We start from the raw sequence: 19291 nt of genomic DNA on the forward strand, positions 1-19291 counted from the left end.
GGGTCTATGGGCCAAAAGGATAAAACAAAGGGGGCTTCACTTGAACTCAAACCAACTTTACTCATGGAGCAAACACATAAAAGGTAGGCTGGCAAGAGCCAGGCAGGGGATACTTGCCCAGATTGAGGAAACTTCTCTGCCTTTGCAGGCCTGTGAGGCAAGGACAGGCCTGGCCGGTGCTTCAGGTGGGAGCAACCTGTGGGCAGAAGGCTTCTTGCCCTGGAAGCCCGTTCTCTGCCCCCGGCAAGTCCACCTTAATCCAGTCCCGGTGATGAGGACCACCACTACTACTGAGACTTCCACCCACCCGACCATCCGCATCTCAGCCAGCTCTCTCCCATCAGCCGGCCAGTCTCTTCAGAGGTGGGGCCAGGGCTCCAGGTGTGTGAACTACTGGGTCTTGCAGTCCCCGTCCCCTGGGCCAGCATTTTTCACCTTCTTCAGTTCCTTCTGCAGCTCCTCTTCTGCGGCCAGGATCTCCTTCGGTTTCTGATACTGTGGGGCCAAGAATTTGTGTGTGTGTGTGCATGTAACACACACCCACACCCACACACCCCCCCATCCCGGCCCCCACCCCACCCCCCCAGTCCCCTTCCCTCAGGGCTCCCTTTCCCTCAGAGAGGAAACTAAGGCAAATCCTCTTCCTGGATACATCTGCAATGGTCAGCAGGGCCCATAAAAAGGGCCTGTGCCCTAAGCCAGTTTGAGTTGGGTTTCCCCGTCTCTCAGGGTTGAGTCAGGACCAGTGGGCTCTGCAGACATGAGTGGCAGGAGGAGGGTGGGGTGAAGAAAAGAGTTAAGGGAAGGGTGGCTTCTATTCCACATTTAAGAACTAGGAGTTCTAGGTGTTGGCTGGGTCAAGAGAGCCAGGGGAGGACATTCCGAGAAAGGTGGGGTACAGGGCCAAACTCTAGAGCACTGTTGTAGGGGGGACAGGAAATGGGAGAGGTGGGGGTGCTTGGGCTGGTCTTCCCACTGTAACCAGAAGGACAACAGGGAGGTGACAGACTGGGAGAGAGGCAAGTGGTGGAAGTCCTGGGCCTAGAACTCAGCTCATGTGCTCTTGGCGTATTGCTGCTTGAGTGGCAAAGCATCACCTTGGCTCATCAAAGTGATTAAATGCTGGGGGGCCCATTTCTCCAATAATGAGCTCCTACCCCCCAAAATGACCTCCCTGAAGTAACCGAGGACCCTGTGGCTCGCTACTTACGGTAATAATCAGGGTGCAGTTGGCATAGGCAAAGCTGAGAGCAGCACCATCCAGGGGCAGCTGATATCTGTCCATGTCTGGAATGGTGAACTTCTTATAGTACCTGGTTATGCGCAGGAGAAAGCAACAGGAAAACATTACTGAAGGAGAAGTCTGGGGAGCCCCTCTGACATCTGGGTCCTTGTGGTCTTTCATTCATTCAATGGTATTGAGCGCTTACTGTGTGCACAGCACTGTACTACGCACTTGGAATGTACAGTTCGGCAACAGATAGAGTCATCTAACCCCCCCACCCCCCATCCACATGCAACCCATCAGCACACGCTCTGTGGGGTCCCAGGAAGGCCAGTGGGTTCACTGGGAGGGCTTATCTTTGGAAAAGCGATAAGAGGAGAGAACAGGAACAGTAATTATCGTAATAACAGCCACATTCACAATTTCTCTGCCTGTGGGTGTGTGCCTTGGAGACTCAGGGGTTAATACAGCTGCCTCATAGCGATGGGAGGGGTAAGGATGGGGGTGGGGTGGGGGGGAGGTTCTCTGTGGAGAGGGGTTCCTGCTGGGAGTGAAGACAGCTTATAAGACAGTGGCTCTATCACATGCCCCTGGGACCAGAACCTCCAGTGGTTGCCCATCCACCTGTACACCAAACAGAATCTCCTTCCCATTGGCTTTGAAGCAATGGATCATCTCTCCCCATGTTACCGGCGTGGCTCAATGGAAAGAGCATAGGCTTGGGAGTCAGAGGTCATGGGTTTGAATCCCCGCTCTGCCACTTGTCAACTGTGTGACTGGGCAAGTCACTTAACTTTTCTGTGCCTCAGTTACCTCATCTGTAAAATGGGGATTAAGATTGTGAGCCTCACGTGGGACAACCTGATTACCCTGTATCTACCCCAGCGCTTAGAACAGTGCTCTGCACATAGTAAGTGCTTAACAAATACCAACATTATTATTATTATTACCCCAGTGCTTAGAACAGTGCTCGGCACATAGTAAACATTTAACAAATACCAACATTATTATTACTATACCCCACTGATTGCCTACTGTAACAGCGCACACATTTTGTTCCTCTAACACCAACCTATTCACTGAACCTCCATTTGATCTAATCTTGCTGCCGACCCCTTGCCCACATCTCCCCCTTCAGAGGCAACAAACCATTACTCTCTCCACATCTCCTCCAAGAGGTTCTCCCTGATTAAGCCCTCATTCATTCCTCCTACTCGCTCTCCCTTCTGTGTTACCTCTGAACTTGCAGCTATGTCCTTTAAGCAGTTAATATTCACCCACCCTCAGCACATATACATATCCATGATTTGTTTTAATATCTATCCCCCCCGCCCCCAGACCATAAGGTTCTTGTTGGCAGGAAACTCCTTACCATTGGCTTTAAAGCACTCAATCACCTTACCCCTCCTACTTTAACTCTCATTTCTTACTACAACCCAGCCTGTACACTTCATTCCTCTACTACCAACTGAAAGAATATGGTCTTGGGAGTCAGAGGTCATGGGTTCGAATCCCCGCTCTGCCACTTGTCAGCTGTGTGACTTTGGGCAAGTCACTTAACTTCTCAGTGCCTCAGTTACCTCATCTGTAAAATGGGGATTAAGATTGTTAGCCTCATGTGGGACTGTGTATCTGCCCCAGCGCTTAGAACGGTGCTCTGCACATAGTAAGCGCTTAACAAATACTGACATTATTATTATTATCTAACAGCCGACCTCTTGCCCACATCCTGCCTCTGGCCTGGGACTACCTCCTCCTTCATATCCAACAAACGGTCACTCTCCCCACCTTCAGTCTTTATTAAAAGCACATCTCCTTCAAGAGGTCTGCCCGACTAAGCCCTTACTTCTTCTTCCACACCCTTCTGCATCGCCCTTGCATTTAGATCTGCGCACTTTATTCATCCCACCCTCAACCCCAAAGCACTTATGTACATATCCATAATGTATTTTTTTCCATTAATGTCCCTCTCTAGAGTATGCTCCTCGTGGGCAGGGAGCGTATTTATCAACTCTGTTATATTGTACTCTCCCAAATGCTGAGCACAGTCCTCTGCACCAGTAAGCACTATTAATAAATACTACTGATTGATTGGAACATGCCCGCCAACCCCACTGTACTGTACTCTCCCAATCGCTTAGTTCAGTACCCTGTACAGAGTAAGTACTCAATAAATATCATTGATTGACTGATTTTGTCCCCCTTTCTGCTACAGGCACTCGAGACTAAGCTGGTGATTAACAGAGTGTGTAAATCACATCAGAGCCTCTGAAGTCACTTCTTTGGTCCTGCAAACTGGCTGGCCCAAGGACCTTAACCACCCAACCAGAATATACTTATCTGTACAGCCAAAGGGAATTACTCATTCACCAAGAACCTCTAATAAACCCCTCCTGGGGTTAGCCTGTAGCAGACCAAACATTTTAGGACTCTACGGGCCCCTTGTTTAGCACTGGACTCGGGGGACAGCATTCTACTTTAATTGGATAAATCTGGCATCAAATTGACCTATACAAAAGATAATGCTACTACCTTGAATTTGAATAATGTGTTCCAAAGTGTTTCCACATTTAGTACACTCGTTTTACCTTCACAAGGCCCTTGTGGGGAAACGAAAAATAGGTACTGCTCACCCCATTTCATAGATAAGGAAAGTGAGACCCAGACGTGTTCAGTGACCTGCTCGAAGTCATACAGCAGGCCGGTGGTTAGAACAGAATCCAGATCTCCCAACTCACAGACCCATTTTGCCCATTCTGCCTTCATTTTTGAGAAATGCCCAAAACACCACCAATGGGGGAATAACCAATCCACTCGAGAAGTCATGTGGCGTAGTGGAGGGAGCAGAGGCCTGGGAGTCAGGAGACCCGGGTTACAATTCCATGTCCATCAATGGTCTGCTGAGTGACTTTGGGCAAGTCATTTAACTTCACTGAGTCACAGTTTCCTCATCTGTAAACTCAAAATTCACTACCTGCTCTCCCTCCTACTTTGACTAAGATACCTATATGGGGCAGGGATTGGGCCTGACCTGATTACCCCAGTGCTTAATACCATCTTTGGCAAATATTAAGCACTTAACAAACACCATTATTATTATTGTGATTATTGTTAGTAAGGTGTTAGCTCACTTCCTTAGCAGAGAGCCAAACTGATGCCATTCTCTTTAGAAATTTGCTGTCAGTCACACTAAGCATCCCTGCTTTCGGTCTCACCTCCCCAGCCCAAATTTACCATCTATCTATACAATGGGAGGAGGATTTTGCCCGTCCCCTCCCCGGACAGGGCATCACTGGAGCTAAGTGCTCGGAAGTCTGAGTGGGGAAAAGGCTATGGATGATTCTAGTGAGCGCCTAAGGGGGGCAGGTTCAAACTTGTCCTGGATCAGGGAGGGAGGGAGAGGGAGGCACGTTCCCTGCCCGTCAGTGTCTGTAAAGGGCCACCTGCCTCAAAGGGCTGGGGTCGATCGGGGCAGGCCCGGCTGCCCCCCTGAGCCCTCCCCGGCGGTCTCAAAGGGGCTGGACTTCAAAAGGCCCTGATGACTAGGTGCACTTGGCAACAACTGCTCCCCTACTTGAGGAAAGTGCAGGGCCCGAGGCAGAGTCTGTGTCACTGAAGGTGTGACTCTACAGCCCTGTTCATTTCCTAGCCTCCACTGGGCCTTCCAGCCTTCTGCCAGTTTCATCCAAGACCCTCCCCCTAACAGTCCTCCACCCCCCAACACACAGACACACAAACACCCAGCCAGCCCCCGCCCCATCCCGCCTGCTCCCCTCTCTTCCTACACACCGGCCACCCTCTGGCAGTGAGGTGCCCTGGACAGAACCCCGGGAGAGTGTTTATTTAAACGCTGACAGTTTAAAAGGAGTCAAACAAGGGGAGTTCCTTCCCCCTGCAAAACTGGCTTTGATGAACTAATGGCCAGAGCCCAGCACAAAACCCACTCGGTTTGTTTTCCAAAGCTCTCCGGCTCACGGAGAAAACCGATCCAAACAGGGTGGAATGCGGCCGATTCCTTACCGCGGGGCTTAAAGCATTCTGTGTTGTCACTGCTGTTGGTATTTGGGAAAGGTGGCAGACACCGATAATAAGGGGGATGTCAAAGGTTAAACAGCAGAGATTAGATGAACACAAAGACATGTTAAGGAAGTGTTAACTTCTTCCCAATAGACAAAAAAAGGAGAGAGAGAGAGAGAGAGAGAGAGAGGGAAACTCACAGCCACGATGTTTCAAAGGAGAGGGGCAGCAGGAAAGACAGAGACCCCGCATTCTGCTGTCTGGGGACCAGGCGCTGGGGAAAAGGAGAGACACTTCCAGTTGGCCTCCAACTAAAATCTGTGACAGGATCAAAGGAAACTAGATCTGCTTGGATTGCCATCCGTTCCTTGTAACACTACCGCTACCTTTAACAACAATAATTGAATCAGGTTAGACAGTGGGGCCGGGGCGGGGGAGGGGCGGCAGTGGCCGGGCTTTATTTGGAGAGTTCGGTCTAATGGATTGCGTTTACAGCGAGAGGTTTAAACGAATTCCCCTCAAAGCATCCTCGGCGCTGCCCGGGGGAGGGAGGGAGGGAGGGATGGAGCGAGGGAGGGCAACCTCCTCGGCTGGCAGTAAACTAACAGCACCTGACTCCGGGGCCCCTCAATGGTTCATTTGTCCAGCCTCTTTCCACCGGGATTCTCTGCCCTTGGAGCTCACCCTGAGGACTTGAAAAGAACTGCACTTGACTCTCTAATCAGCAACTCTACCGCTGCAAGGGCTGCGGCCTTTTCTTTAAACACATTCTATTATGTTTCGGGGAAAGCCGGGGGCCAGCCACTTGGCTTCTGGCAGGTTTCTAGAAGGGCGTCTATAGTCAAATCCAAAAACCACCCACAAAAACCAAACCCTTCAGGGCCGCTACTGAGGACGCCTATTCTCTCTTCCTCCAACTAACTACGTTAATGCAGCTGAAAATATAAACCCACCAAATTGAGGAGATTCAAAAGTTAAGGTTCCTCCCAGCCTTTACCTCACACACACACACACACACTCTCTCTCTCTCTCTCTTTTGTCCCGCTCGATGGGCTGTTAAGGTTCGTTCCTTAATGGTCCTGTAATTCATTCAATCGTATTTATTGAGCGCTTACAGTGTGCGCAACACTGTACTAAGGTCGTGTAACGTGGCCAATGTATGGCCACTGGGGGGAATCATAACTTTTGGTAGAGCCAAACTTCACTCTTAACACTGAATTAATGCTCACTTTTGGCGCTTCGCTTGGGTGTTCAAACAGAAACACACGCACACAAAACCTGACTTGACGCCACCCTGACATTCCTGCATGGGGCTACTGCACCCCGCACATTCATCCTGAAGCGGGAGGCTCCCCGGGTCTAGATAGCGTCCGCTGGGTGGCATGGCCACTGGGCCGGCCAGGCGGGAGGTGCTGGGAGGAGCAGCGGCGTGTCAGCAGAGGGCCCCGGGCACCTCTGATGGAAAGCCCCACCGAGCACAAAGCCAGGATTATTATTATTATTATTATTGTTGGCTCATTCAAAGACGTAGACGGTCCCACACTGCGTAGGCACAGTGCACATTTTTCAGTTCCAGGGCTATTTCTAAACGACAGAGTTCTTCAAAGGCCCTCATCCTTATTGAGGGCTAAGTCCAAGCCAAGCTGACGGCCTTCAAAGCCGCCGCTTGGGTCACCCAAGCGCAAAAAAACACCGGTCCCCTCTTAGTCGGGAGAGCGCTTTTTTTTTTTCCATCGCTGGGAGAAGTCGGAGATGGCCAAATGGAGTCTCTCATAGCCCTCCTCCGCCCCCTTTGACTCCCCCTTCCCCCGCCCTCCCCACCTCACACACAAAATTTACCTCCATGCTGAGAACTCGTACAAAACATTTTCGTCCCAGAGAACTTTGTTTTTTATAGATAAAAGCACCTGAGCACAGTGGCTGGGACTGAAAGTGTCCCCTCAACCATAGCGGCCCTCACACCCACCGACACCTGCCGTCCGCCCGCTCCCCCCTACTCTGCCGGGAAATCAAATGCAGCTACTAGACAGAGCGGGCCTTCTGCAGGTCAGCTGCTCCCCACATAAAACGACACTGTTTCTCAGCCCGATGCCCACCGCACCCCAATCTCGAACGGATAGCGCACCTGCCCACTGGCTCCAGGGGCCCCTCCAATGCCAACCACCGGCACTGCTTAACCTCGAATAGAAGTCACACCATTTCCAAAACACAAACAAATTACGTGGAAGGGATATAAGCTCCTGGGGTTTGGTTTGACTGTCGTTCTCACACATCAAACCTCAAAGTCTGAATCTGTCACTCCCTCAAGACCCCCAATAGGTTTATTGGATGGTAGAGGAAAGAGCACGGGCCCAGGAGGCAGGAAGCCTAATCCCACCTTGGCTACTGGCTGGTTACGTGAGCGTGGGCCAGTCACTCGGCCTCCTCCGTGCTTCCGTTTCCTCATCTTTAAAATGGGATATTAATACCTGCCTCTTCCTCCTTCACAGAGATGTCAGAAGGATGAAATCATTTAACCTCTCTCTTGGTTTCCTCATTGAGAACCCAGGATATTAATACCTCCCACTCCCTACACCACAGGGAGGCCAGAAGGATAAAAAAAGAAATAACTGATTCTCTAGAAAGTAAGCTCACTATGGGCAGGTAACCCATCTGCCAACTCTGTTCTACTGTACTCTCCCAAGGGCTTACTACAGTGCTCTATGCCCAGTAAGCACTCAGTAAACACCACTGATGACGATAAGGACGATGTGAACTGTCCTTTGGAGAAATAAAAGCACTCTACAAGTTCAAGGCACTGTTGTTGTCAGATACCAGAATCATGGCACCAGCTGGATAGGCAGATTCCTTATTCAAAAGTTAAAGGTAGAGAGCAGTGTGGCCTAATGGATAGAGGATGGGCCTGAGAGTCAGAAGGACCTGGGTTCTAATCCCGATTCTGCCACTTGTCTGCTGTGTGACTTGGAGCAAGTTACTTAATTTCTCTGTGCCTCGGTTACCTCATCAGTAAAATCGAATTAAGACTGTGGATCCCATGTGGGACAAGGACTGTGTCCAATCTGATTAGCTCATATTTATCCCAGTGCTTAGCACAGTACTTGGCACATAGTAAGCACTTTACAAATACCATAAATAAAAATAGAGATAGGCAGGAGGGAGCCAATGGGTGCCGGGTATGAATTCCCGGCTGGGGGGGGGGCGAACCATCCTCCCTCCACCGGCAGGAATTCTGGCTCCCCTAGGGCAGTCCACCATCCTTCCAGTCCCTGGTTGTCCCCGGGCCATCCTGATTCCCGGGGATTCCCGGACTCGGGGAACATTTTGCCCAGTTTTCCCCTTGGCTCTGGGATGTCACAGCTCCTTGCCAAGGGCGCCACCTGCAGCCGGCCGGCTTCTCATCCGGAAGCCCGCTCCACCCGCCCTGCTGAACCAACTATCGCTACTGCTGCGAAGGCAAGAGTGGGGCTCCCCCGGCGACCCCCCCCAAATCACCTTTCCGTTTTCCGGCTGGAATCGACAGTGACCCCCTTGGGGGAGAGAAGAGAGCAGGCGGTGGTCTCCAGGATGACCAGCACATAACTCATTTGGCAAAAGCACTTTTGTGCTCAGCTTGGAGTTCACGCTCAGGGGACTACTTGCTGTAGGAGAAAGTTGGGGAGGGGGATGAGGGGGAGAGGAGGGTTTCTCTGGCCCCAAAGCAATCTGTGTCATCTGGAATTGCTAAATTCCACTTCCGGTATTAAGTACCATTAATAACGAGCATCATAACTAGACTAAACTGCCTTCTGTCGAAGGACTTCAAAGTGCTTTATAAACACAAATCCCTTATCGCCTTTACTTTTTATTTATCGGAGAATTGCCTGCCGCGGGGGCCTCTGCCGGCCCAGGCAGCGATCACCAAGATATTAATTCATTAATCCTCCCCTATTCCCAGGAGAGGCAGGTAAGTGGCAACTCTCATTACCCTGCAGCACCCAGAGGCGAAGAGGGGGCAGCGGAGTTGGTTGCACGAGGCCACGGTCCTGCCCGATGGCGAGGGCTGCCAGCTCTTGACCGCTGTATGGGAAAGTACAAATGGGGGGCCCGAGGAAGGTCTGAGCTCCGTCTGGCCCCCAGCCCACTCGGGATGTGGAACTACTTAGCCACTGAGCAGTTCCGACGTGTGGGACGCCACAAACCCTGCTCTTCAGTGACTGAGCCCCTTGTACCTATCTGCTAGTGGATAGAGCACAGGCCTGAGTCAGAAGCCCTGGGTTGTAATCCCAGGTCTGCTGTGTGATCGTGGACAAGTTGCTCCACTTCTCTGTGCCTGTTACCTCATCTGTAAAATGGGGATAAAATACCTGTCCTCCTCCCTCCTAGACTGTAAGCCCCATGTGAGACAGGGACTGGGTCCAATCTGCTGAGACTGAAAATACTCCACTGCTTAGTACACAGTGCTTGACAAATAGTAAGCACTTAATGTCACAATTCTTTTTCATATTATTATTATTATTGGCTTTCTTCTCCCCCTATAATCCAGTCTGCGTTCTTTATTACTCCTAGGTTCACTTCCAAACTGCCCTCCCTTACAACTCCCCCATCTCCAATCAGTCAATGGTATTTACTGAGCACTTACTCTGTACAGAGCACTATACTGAGGACTTGGGAGAGTACAATACAGTTTGTAGACATGATCTCTGCCCTCAAGTTTACAATCTAGCAGGGGAGACAGACACAGATAAATTATAGGTAGAGGGAAGCAACTGAGGTTAAAGATGTGCTCAGGCCTGACCTTTGAAAGAGAAGGCTCTCCCTTCAAAAGCCACCAAGTCCTTCCTCTCCCCGTTCAAAGCCTTCCTAACAAGCCACCTCTTCAATCTGACACTTCAGCCATTTTAGCAATCATTCATATACATTTTACTTCCTTTCATTTTTATCATTTTTAACCTATGCTGTTTTATTTATTGTATGTTTGGTCCTTGCCCTCAAAGACCTTGCAACCTAAGGAGGGAGGCAGGTCTTATTACTTTGGCTTGTTCTCAAGTACAGAATTCTGCCCACAGGAGATTCTCAGTATCTGCTGTTGACAACTGGGACTCACTTGCATTCGAATGAAATGAATACAGTGTAGTGTGGTTAGAAGCAGCTCACCTGGGAGAATATCTCCAGCCTCCAAAGCCCCATGCCTAGAGATGGGAACCCCTCAAAGGGCAGTATTCCTTTTACCTTAGTGAGCTCCATTCTCCCTTGCCTTGAAAATATGCAGGCACAGGGCTAGGTGGAGAATCACTTTGGGTTTATGGCTTCTTTGTCCCCAGGCAATTCTGGCAAGCCTGACTGATCTAGATGGAAAGGACAGAGCCCAGCTCTTGAACACTCTTGCAAATGCTGGGATGGGGGGCAGGGGATCACCTCTCCATCCCCGGAGATGAGAAACCATCTCAGAGAGTTGGGAAGGACTCATCCCTTGGCAGAGGCAGCGGCGAGGAAGCCAGCACACCCTGCTGGCACTAAGGTCCTTTGGAAAGTCTTACAAGAAGCTACCTGGAACCCAGGAGGTGAGTAGAGCCCAGGAGAATCAAGGAACAAGGAAAAGGCCAAAACCCAGGCTGGCTCACAGGAGGAAGGTGTGAGACTATTTGCCATTTGCCCAGTAGCTGACACGTAAATAGGATGCAGGCGGCTGCTAAAGGCCCTAGCGACTACATCCCCTTCACCTTCCCTGTAGGACTGGGTTAGAGTTCAGTCCCCCTCTAATTCCGGCAATAGGGGGAGGCAGCCCTTCAGGCTCTCAAGGAGGGGCACCCTATGCTCTCACACCCAGTCCTCATTCAGAGGCCCCCACCCCTCTTACTGACTTTTTGTTAGTGGTCCGGATGATGCAGCAGCGCTCCTTCTGGTCCACGCCGACACCGTAGACCTCTTTGGGATAGGGAAGGTTACGGATCCGCCACTGGAAACTCGTCTTGGTGTCCTTCCGCAGGAAGATGGGCTGAAGAAACCAATCAGATTGTGACAAGCTCTGGCTAGGTAGGGTCATGCCTGACCCCAGATCCCCAACTCCTCTCCTGATATGGCGGCGGCATTTTCAACCACAAATGGCCAACCCACCTTCCCTCCAGCCCGGGCCCACCCTACAGCCGACACCAAGTTGCGTCACCGTGATCTGGACACCCAGACGTACATTAGAGCTGCTTTCCTTGATGAGCTCAGAACCCGGTACTCCACCAGCAGGAGCAGGAGGCTCTCCCACCTCCACCTGCCACTGGCCGACAGCTCCCAGTGCGTTCTTCAGGCGCCACTTTCTCGCTGGAGAAAACAGAATCAGATTCACGGAGCTGGCCTCATCATCACCTTTTTCCACCACAACTAGCCAAGCCAGATGAGGGGGTTGGTTTTTCTTTTTTAAAGATGTCTACCGATGTTGGCCCTCCTACTTCCTTGATGGCTCATCCAGGGTTGGACCACTCTGTCATTCGTGAAGTAGTGGGGTAAGGGAGAAACGACTCCATTCTTTAGCGAGCGTGATGGTAAATACTCTGATCTAGAGATTCTTTTATCAATTCTCCCTTTTATCATTACAGTTTATAATATCCTGGGTTGGGAGGCCGGGGGGAGGAGGTGTGCAGTCCTTGGTCCCTCCTGGCAGCTTTAGGACAGCTCTCATTCATACCCTGGATTTTATTTCAGATATTTTATTTCCGCTTTTGTTAATGCCCAGGAAATGGCCCCAATTTTCCTGGGGCACTTTCACAGGCAGGGCTCTGAACGGGTGTGATCAATGACTAGTTGGTGATCTCACTGCCGACCCCAACAGTAAATCAGAGCCCAAAAGAAGGATGACTCAACCTCTGCCTATATGAATTTGGCCTTTTTCTCTGGGGAATGACGATGGAGTCTCCCACTGGGAGTGACGGATAAACCTCGGTCATGAGATTTGGGGGGACAAGAATGTGATGGAGGTGTTAGAGGGCTGATCGGTACCATTCGCGCTCTTTCATGATAATTGTGGCATTTGTTAAGCGCTGTTCTAAGTCCTGGGGAAGATACAATGTGGTTTAGTGGAAAGAGCACGGGCCTGACAGTCAGAGGGACCTGGGTTCTAATCCCGGCTCCGCTTTGCTGTGTGACCTTGGGCAAGTCACCTAACTTCTCTGTGCCTCATCTGTAAAATGGGGATTAAGACTACGAGTTCTAGATAGGACAGGGCTGTGTTTAACCCCAGTGCTTTGTACAGTGGCTGGCACATAGTAAGTGCTTAACAAACACCATTTAAAAAAAAAGATAGCCAGGTCAGACACAGTCCCTGTCCCACACAGGGCTCACAATCTATGAGGAAGAACAGGTACTGAATCCCCATTTTACAGGTAAGCTGAGGCACAGGCAAGCTAAGTAACTTGCCCAAGCTCACCCAGCAGGCATGTGTGGCAGATCCGGGATTAGAACCCAGGTCCCCAGTCACATTCCCGCTGGGGTTCCAGGGGAAGCTTCCTCATCAGTTCCTCCCAAGGAGAACAAGCCCCAGGAACAATCAGAGCAGCATGCTCAGCTCTACCATCACCTTGCCCTCCCCCAGGTCACGTCTCCCTCCTTTCTGATCTCTGTTGTTGAATTTAACAACAGGTTTCCCATGGTGAGAGAGGCCCATTACCAGTTTTCCTCATTGCATACCTGCGCCACAATTTGATTACACGCTAGATTTGGCCCAGGGCCTGCTGCCATCTCCTCCTACAGGAGGTTGGGCCAGGTCAGTCCTGCCTGGGAAAGGAGCCTGGATCCGGGTCGTCACAGGGGGGACCGACCGAGACAAGACATTAAGTGATTCCGAGAGCAGGGCTTTCTCCCTCCCACTTCAGCGAGGGGCGGCCGGGCCGGGCGGATGCAGGTTCTCGCTTCCAGGTGGGATGGGAAGCAGAGGCCCCGAGTTCTGGCCAAATTCCAGTTTGGATAATTACATTCCACTTGCCTAAACACTCCCTGTAGCTTAAATTGTATTCGGGATTCTTCTTTTCTTGCCCTAGAATACCATCATGTTGCTGGGTGGCTATTAAACAGCTGTCACAGCCCATTCCAAAAGGGTAGGCGGGAGCCTAGTGGGCCATTTAGAGAGTTTGTCAAGTGCTTTGGGACAAAAGAGCTCTGAGTCTACCAACGGGAGTGAGGCTGGTGGTAAAAGTACCAAAGCAAGTTGGTGATCCACATGTCACTGTGGAAGTGTGTATGTGCGTGTCTGTGCATGCACACACACAGGGAGGGGTAGGTTCACCAGTCCTCGGTCCCCCTTCGACACATCCGATTTATTTGGGGGCCAGTTTGATGTTCTGATCGTGAGTGGCCATTCCCCCTCCCAAAAAACGGAATCCCCGTCGGGTGATGGCGAAGAGGCTACAAACAGCTGAAGTGGATGTGCTTGAGATCACAAACTGGGAAAACTTTGTCCTGTAAAAATGGAGAATCTATTGGTTCATCTTAGATCACGTATTACTTTCTGGCTAAGAAAGATGTTTGGGTTTTGATGGAAAAATAATGATTCTTGTGGTATTTGTTAAGAGCGTACATTGTTCCAAGCCTCGTGCTAAGCGTTATGTTAGCTAGAAGATGAAAGAAAGGCAATTAGGTGCAATGACTGCCACAGAAAAGCACTCCACATTCCACTTTGCAGGCTCCATGACCAATCACATCCAGCCCTTTTAGTTACATTTGAAAACTAAAATGCAGTTGAATTCTCAAAGGTGAATTACACCTGAAAAGGTTACATGGCCCCCTTCTATAGCTGAGGTTTGGCATTGTGGCCCAGATAAAATTGGCTGAGGACATCACCTACTACTAGGGAAACCCCAGGACATCTTTCCTGAGGAAGGCAGTGTGGTCCAGGAGACATCACTTGATGGTATGTATTGAGCTCTTAATCTGTGCAGAGCACTGTAATAAGCACTTGGGAGAGTACCACTACAGCAGAGTTGTTAGGCACATACCCTGCCAAGAGGACAAGTTCACTGACGACCTAGAGGAGATCGGAAGTGAGATATAATGCTTTCAAATCTGGCCCTGTCATTTCACTTCTGTGTCTCGGTTATGGCTTCTGAGATATAGGAAATGAGGAGTGATGGCTGATTTTCTCTCCCCTAGAGCGATGAGTTAATGCTGGCAGAATGCTGGAAATGCCATGGAGGAGAGGCAATTGCCTGCCTTTAAATATGATATGTCCGCAAAGGGCAGATGAGTCTGTAGGGTTTTTTTTAATAAATCATAAGGGAAAAGGCTGTTTTTTAATTACCATGGGCTGAGGAGCTGGTCCGGGTGTGTTACTGGTAACTTATGGGGCAGGCAGAGGCTTCTGTCTTTACAGTTGCTCGAGCGGTTGCTAGGCACTCCTACCTTTTGTTTTTGTAGTTATATTCTGTTAGGAATCCAGAGGCAGCAGTACACTGGGGGATCCATAAATTCAAATGGATGGTTATGATATTACTATTGTATTGGTTTGCACTGAACCAGCCTCACATGCTAAACACATCAAGATTTTTAATAGTAGCAGACAGAACCAGCTGGGATTATGCCGAGCGCTTCTTAATAAGGAAGCATCATCGCTTTAAGCTTCATCCAAACATGAGCAGGATATGAGCTTTAAGTCGGAGACAAACAAAACGCAAACCCCGCACAGTCTGTGTTTTCAACTCTCTGGACATTTATGAGCTGTCAGGAAGAGAGGAAAAAAAGAATATCCCCCAGCCAATTCTGCCTGACAATAAATTCCATAAAGAAACTGGAGTCAGGAATAATCGCGAGAAAGAACTCACCCCTCAATTCTAACACTGGTCTGAGCATTTTCAGATGGAACTTAATAAAGGGACTGACATCAGAAACCAACTCAAACTCCCACTGTTTCAAGGCCCTGGACCTTGGATCATATTGAACTTGAAGTCCCAGGGATTCATGAAGCTGGTTTGTATTAATGTGTGATTCCAGAACCTAAATATGGAGACATCAGACGATCTTCAGGAATGGTCACTTTAACTTGTGGGGCTCAAATCCTTCTTGGAGGTGACAAGTTAGGAAGGACTGACACTTGTCAAAAACTTAATGGTGCACCGGTAAAAGTGGTAATACCGTACTGCCCAAAGTCACCACTCTCCCCTCCGGACCGCCAAGTCTGCCAGTGATTCTGCAGACATCTCAGACCGATGTAATCAGTGGTATCTGAGCGCTTACTGTGTGCACAATACTGTAGCACCTATAAAGCACCATTCCCTCTCCTGTAAGCTCATAGTAATGTGCTTTAGAGGTGATACTAGACCACAGAGCCATTTTGGAATAAAAATGGAGGCACATGCAGGTAACTTAGCCTTCAATGAAATGAAAAATTTCCTTCTCTCCCCCCATAAATGGAGTTGGGGGAATTGAGAGGGAGGAGTCTATTTTCGCCTCTCCCCCTTCCTAGCCAATACCATCCTTCTTAGGGACTAGGTTTCTTGTTCCCTCAATACAACTCCTAACAGCTCACAGAATCCAAGTGGTCAAAACTGGATGATCCAGAACATTCACACGGCCCTGTCTCTCCCTTAAGCCCAAATATCAAGGAGTTGGGAGTGTACCAGGGACTTCTCCTTACCAAGCAGCACACTGGTCTTCACGTCATATTCTTCTGCCATTTCCTTCCCATCGGGAAACAAGTAATGCACTTTCCTTCTTCCTAAACCCAAAACACAATAAATTTCATTGGCTTCCAAAACACAAGAATTCAGGTCAATGTTTTCCAACTGATGATACTGATATTATTAATGATACAGTCCCAACCTCTCTGTAGTGGAGATTTGCCTTGAATAACCAATCGATCAATGTATTTATTGATCACTTACTGTGTACCGAGCACTGTACTAAGTGCTTGGGAGAGTACAATGCAACAGAGTCAATAGATACATTCCCTGCCCATAATGAGCTAGAGGGGGAGATCGACATTAACGGAGTAAGGTTGAGAGTACTTCCTTACTTCAGACAGCTGGTCTCCTAAATCATGATGTGTGAAATACTTTAATCAGTGCTTAGATGAATAACTGGCCATTAATTCAGACCCAGACCCTGGCCCCATAAGGGGTTTGCAATCTAAAAGTGGAATGGGCAGGTATAGTGGGGGGGAAAAAAACAATACAGTAAATTAAACAAAATCTGTTCCTGCTAAAAGAAAGTCTACCAGCTGCGTGGGAGGTATAGAGAAATGACTGATAACCACTCTTCATAAAGGAGGTTGAAAAAGGTCTGATCCAAAAGCCTCTTCACACCCCCACTGCAATCAATCAATGGAATTTACCGAGTGCCTTCTGTGTGCAGGGCACTCTACTAATCGTTTGGCAAACTGCAATAAGGACGAGTTGGTAGACATGTTCGGTTCCCACAAGGTGCTTACTGTCTACAGGGGGAAACAGATTTTGGGGAAGTGAAATAGAGTATTGGAATATTTACAGAAGTAATTGGCATTTGGTGTTATCCTTTCCTGCGCTGCAGTTCAGAGCCCCGGTAAAACTGCCCAGCTACCTTGCAGATAATCCATTTATACTCTAAAACACGGCTGCAGTGTCCCACACATTATAATTCCCCTCCACCACAGCCCCCTCTTGCTTTATTTTATCTCTAGCTCCCTCACTAGATAACAAGGTATAGAACTTCTATAGATACATTCCCTGCTCATAACAAGCACGAGAAGCAGCGTGGCTCAGTGGAAAGAGCCCGGGCTTGGGAGTCAGAAGTCATGGGTTCTAATCCCAGCTCCGCAGCTTGCCAGCTGTGTGATTCTGGGCAAGTCACTTCACTGTGCCTAAGTTCCCTCATCTGGAGAATGGGGATTAAAACCGTGAGCCCCTCGTGGGACAACCTGATCACCTTGTAACCCCCCCAGTGCTTAGAACAGTGGTTTGCACAGAGTAAGGGCTTAACCAATCCCAACATTATTCTATTATTATTAAATTCTCGTCCCTACACCTAAGAACTGCCAGCATCTTACTAACAAAACTCGGGAGCAGCTGGGGGAGGCAGGCAAAAGGCCATTTCACAGACTAAGGCACAGAAAAGGGAAGATTGAGCGGAACAAACTCAGGCAACTCACGGGAGGAAGGTGAGCTGGGGAGTTGACTTGGCATCCTAAACTATGCCCCGCGGACGGGCTCCTTTACAGCTCAAGACACAAGAAAACCCTTTGGAGACCTCGTCTGGTGTAAGATGAGATCAGAGACCTAAAAATTACGGCAGTCGGTTCAACCCTCTCTCAGATGGGGTCCCCGCCCCCCCTTGCTTGGGTGTTCCAGGAGGGCTGAGCGGGCAGAGCAGAGATGGTGGGGGGGGGGGGGTGTAGGAGATGAGGCGCATAGGTGGAAGGAGCCCCTGGGGGGCCTTGGGGGTGGGGAGCTCTGAAGGGAATTTATCGTGATTATTTTGTCTTGTTTTTGTCCGTCCGTCTCCCCCGATTAGACTGTAAGCCCGTCATTGGGCAGGGATTGCCTCGATCTGTTGCTGAATTGTATAGAGGGAAGCAGCGTGGCTCAGTGGAAAGAGCCCGGGCTTGGGAGTCAGACGTCATGGATTCAAATCCCCACTCAGCCGCTTGTCAGCTGTGTGACTTTGGGCAAGTCACTTCACTTCTCTGTGCCTCAGTTACCTCTGTAAAATGGGGATGAAGACCGGGAGCTTCACGTGGGACAACCTGATGACCCTGTATCTCCCTCAGCGCTTAGAACAGTGCTCTGCACCTAGTAAGCGCTTAACAAATACCATCATTTATTTTTATATTCCAAGCGCTTAGTACAGGGCTGTGCACATAGTAAGCACTCAATAAATACTATTGAATAAATGAATGAAGGAAGAACGGAGATTTGGCGGGGCGGGGGGGAGAGAGGAAGGCCCGGGGAGGGGGAGGGCTCTGAGGGGACAAGCCCCACTCATTTACCCATTCATTCAATCGTATTTATTGAGTGCTGGCTAATAACGGTGCATTCGTTAAGCGCTTACTATGTGCCAAGCACCGTTCTAAGCGCCGAGGGAGGGATACAAGGTGATGAGGTGGTCCCCCGTGGGGCAGTGTAGCTCATTGGAAAGAGCCCAGGCTTGGGAGTCGGAGGTCACGGGTTCGAATCCCGGCTCTGCCCCTTGTCAGCTGGGTGACTGTGGGCAAGTCATTTCACTCCTCTGGGCCTCTGTGACCTCCTCTGGAAAATGGGGATGAAGACTGGGAGCTTCCTGGGGGACCACCTGATGACCCTGTATCTCCCCCAGCGCTTAGAACAACGCTCTGCATATAGTAAGTGCTTAACAAATACCAACATTATTATTATTCTCTGGGCCTCAGTTCCCTCCTCTGGAAAATGGGGATGAAGACTGGGAGCCTCACGAGGGACCACCTGACGCCCCTGTATCTCCCCCGGTGCTTAGAAAAATGCTCTGCATATAGTAAGTGCTTAACAAATACCAACATTATCATTATTCTCTGGGCCTCAGTTCCCTCCTCTGGAAAATGGGGATGAAGACTGGGAGCCTCCCGTGGGACCACCTGATGCCCCTGCATCTCCCCCAGCGCTTGGAACAGTGCTCTGCACCTAGTAAGCGCTTAACTACCAACATTATTATTCTCTGGGCCTCAGTTCCCTCCTCTGGAAAATGGGGATGAAGCCTGGGCGCCTCCCCAGGGACCACCTGATGCCCCTGCATCTCCCCCAGCGCTCAGAACAGTGCTCTGCACCTAGTCGGCGCTTAATAGATACCACAATATTATTACTGATCAGAGGAGGCCCCGAGAAGTGGCTCGCCCAAAGCGCAGCGGGCGGGCACCGCGCTCGGCGGTTGGGGGAGGACAAGGCCGCAGGGACACCTTCCCGCCCAGGAGGGGCCTCGTCCTCCGGGAGACAGCGGGGTTGCAAAGGAAGGCGGAGGGCGGACAGGGGAGGGCCGACGGCCGTTACCGTCCTGCAGGAGGGCCGTCTTCTCGGCGGCCCTCAGCCCGTCCAGCCAGCCCGGCCGCGCCATCTTCCCCAAGCCCGCCGCGCAACCATAGCAACGGCCGCCGCTCCACTTCCGGTTGCCCCG

General features: G+C 50.1%; 1 protein-coding gene across 3 annotated transcripts; it reads right to left on the reverse strand.

Moving 5' to 3' along the window:
• Positions 1–35: 35 nt before the first annotated feature.
• Positions 36–19286, reverse strand: DPCD (deleted in primary ciliary dyskinesia homolog (mouse)). 3 transcript variants are annotated; one of them, XM_029081296.2, is made up of 7 exons: positions 19168–19286; positions 15834–15914; positions 11409–11533; positions 11083–11216; positions 5443–5516; positions 1211–1313; positions 36–495 (listed from the first exon to the last, which is right to left on the reverse strand). In XM_029081296.2, the coding sequence occupies exons 1-6, from the start codon at positions 19229–19231 to the stop codon at positions 1219–1221; spliced, it is 573 nt and encodes a 190-aa protein (XP_028937129.1). In that variant the 5' UTR covers positions 19232–19286; the 3' UTR covers positions 36–495; positions 1211–1218. The 3 variants fall into 3 exon arrangements, with proteins under 3 accessions (XP_028937129.1, XP_007671372.1, XP_028937128.1); XM_007673182.3 differs by lacking the exon at positions 5443–5516 and adding an exon at positions 17322–17448 and having other exon boundaries at positions 19168–19216; XM_029081295.2 differs by lacking the exon at positions 5443–5516 and having other exon boundaries at positions 19168–19284.
• Between the last annotated feature and the right edge of the window lie 5 nt (positions 19287–19291).

Source organism: Ornithorhynchus anatinus, chromosome 16 (genome assembly GCF_004115215.2).
Source record: "Ornithorhynchus anatinus isolate Pmale09 chromosome 16, mOrnAna1.pri.v4, whole genome shotgun sequence".
In the NCBI taxonomy this organism is placed as follows: Eukaryota; Metazoa; Chordata; class Mammalia; order Monotremata; family Ornithorhynchidae; genus Ornithorhynchus; species Ornithorhynchus anatinus.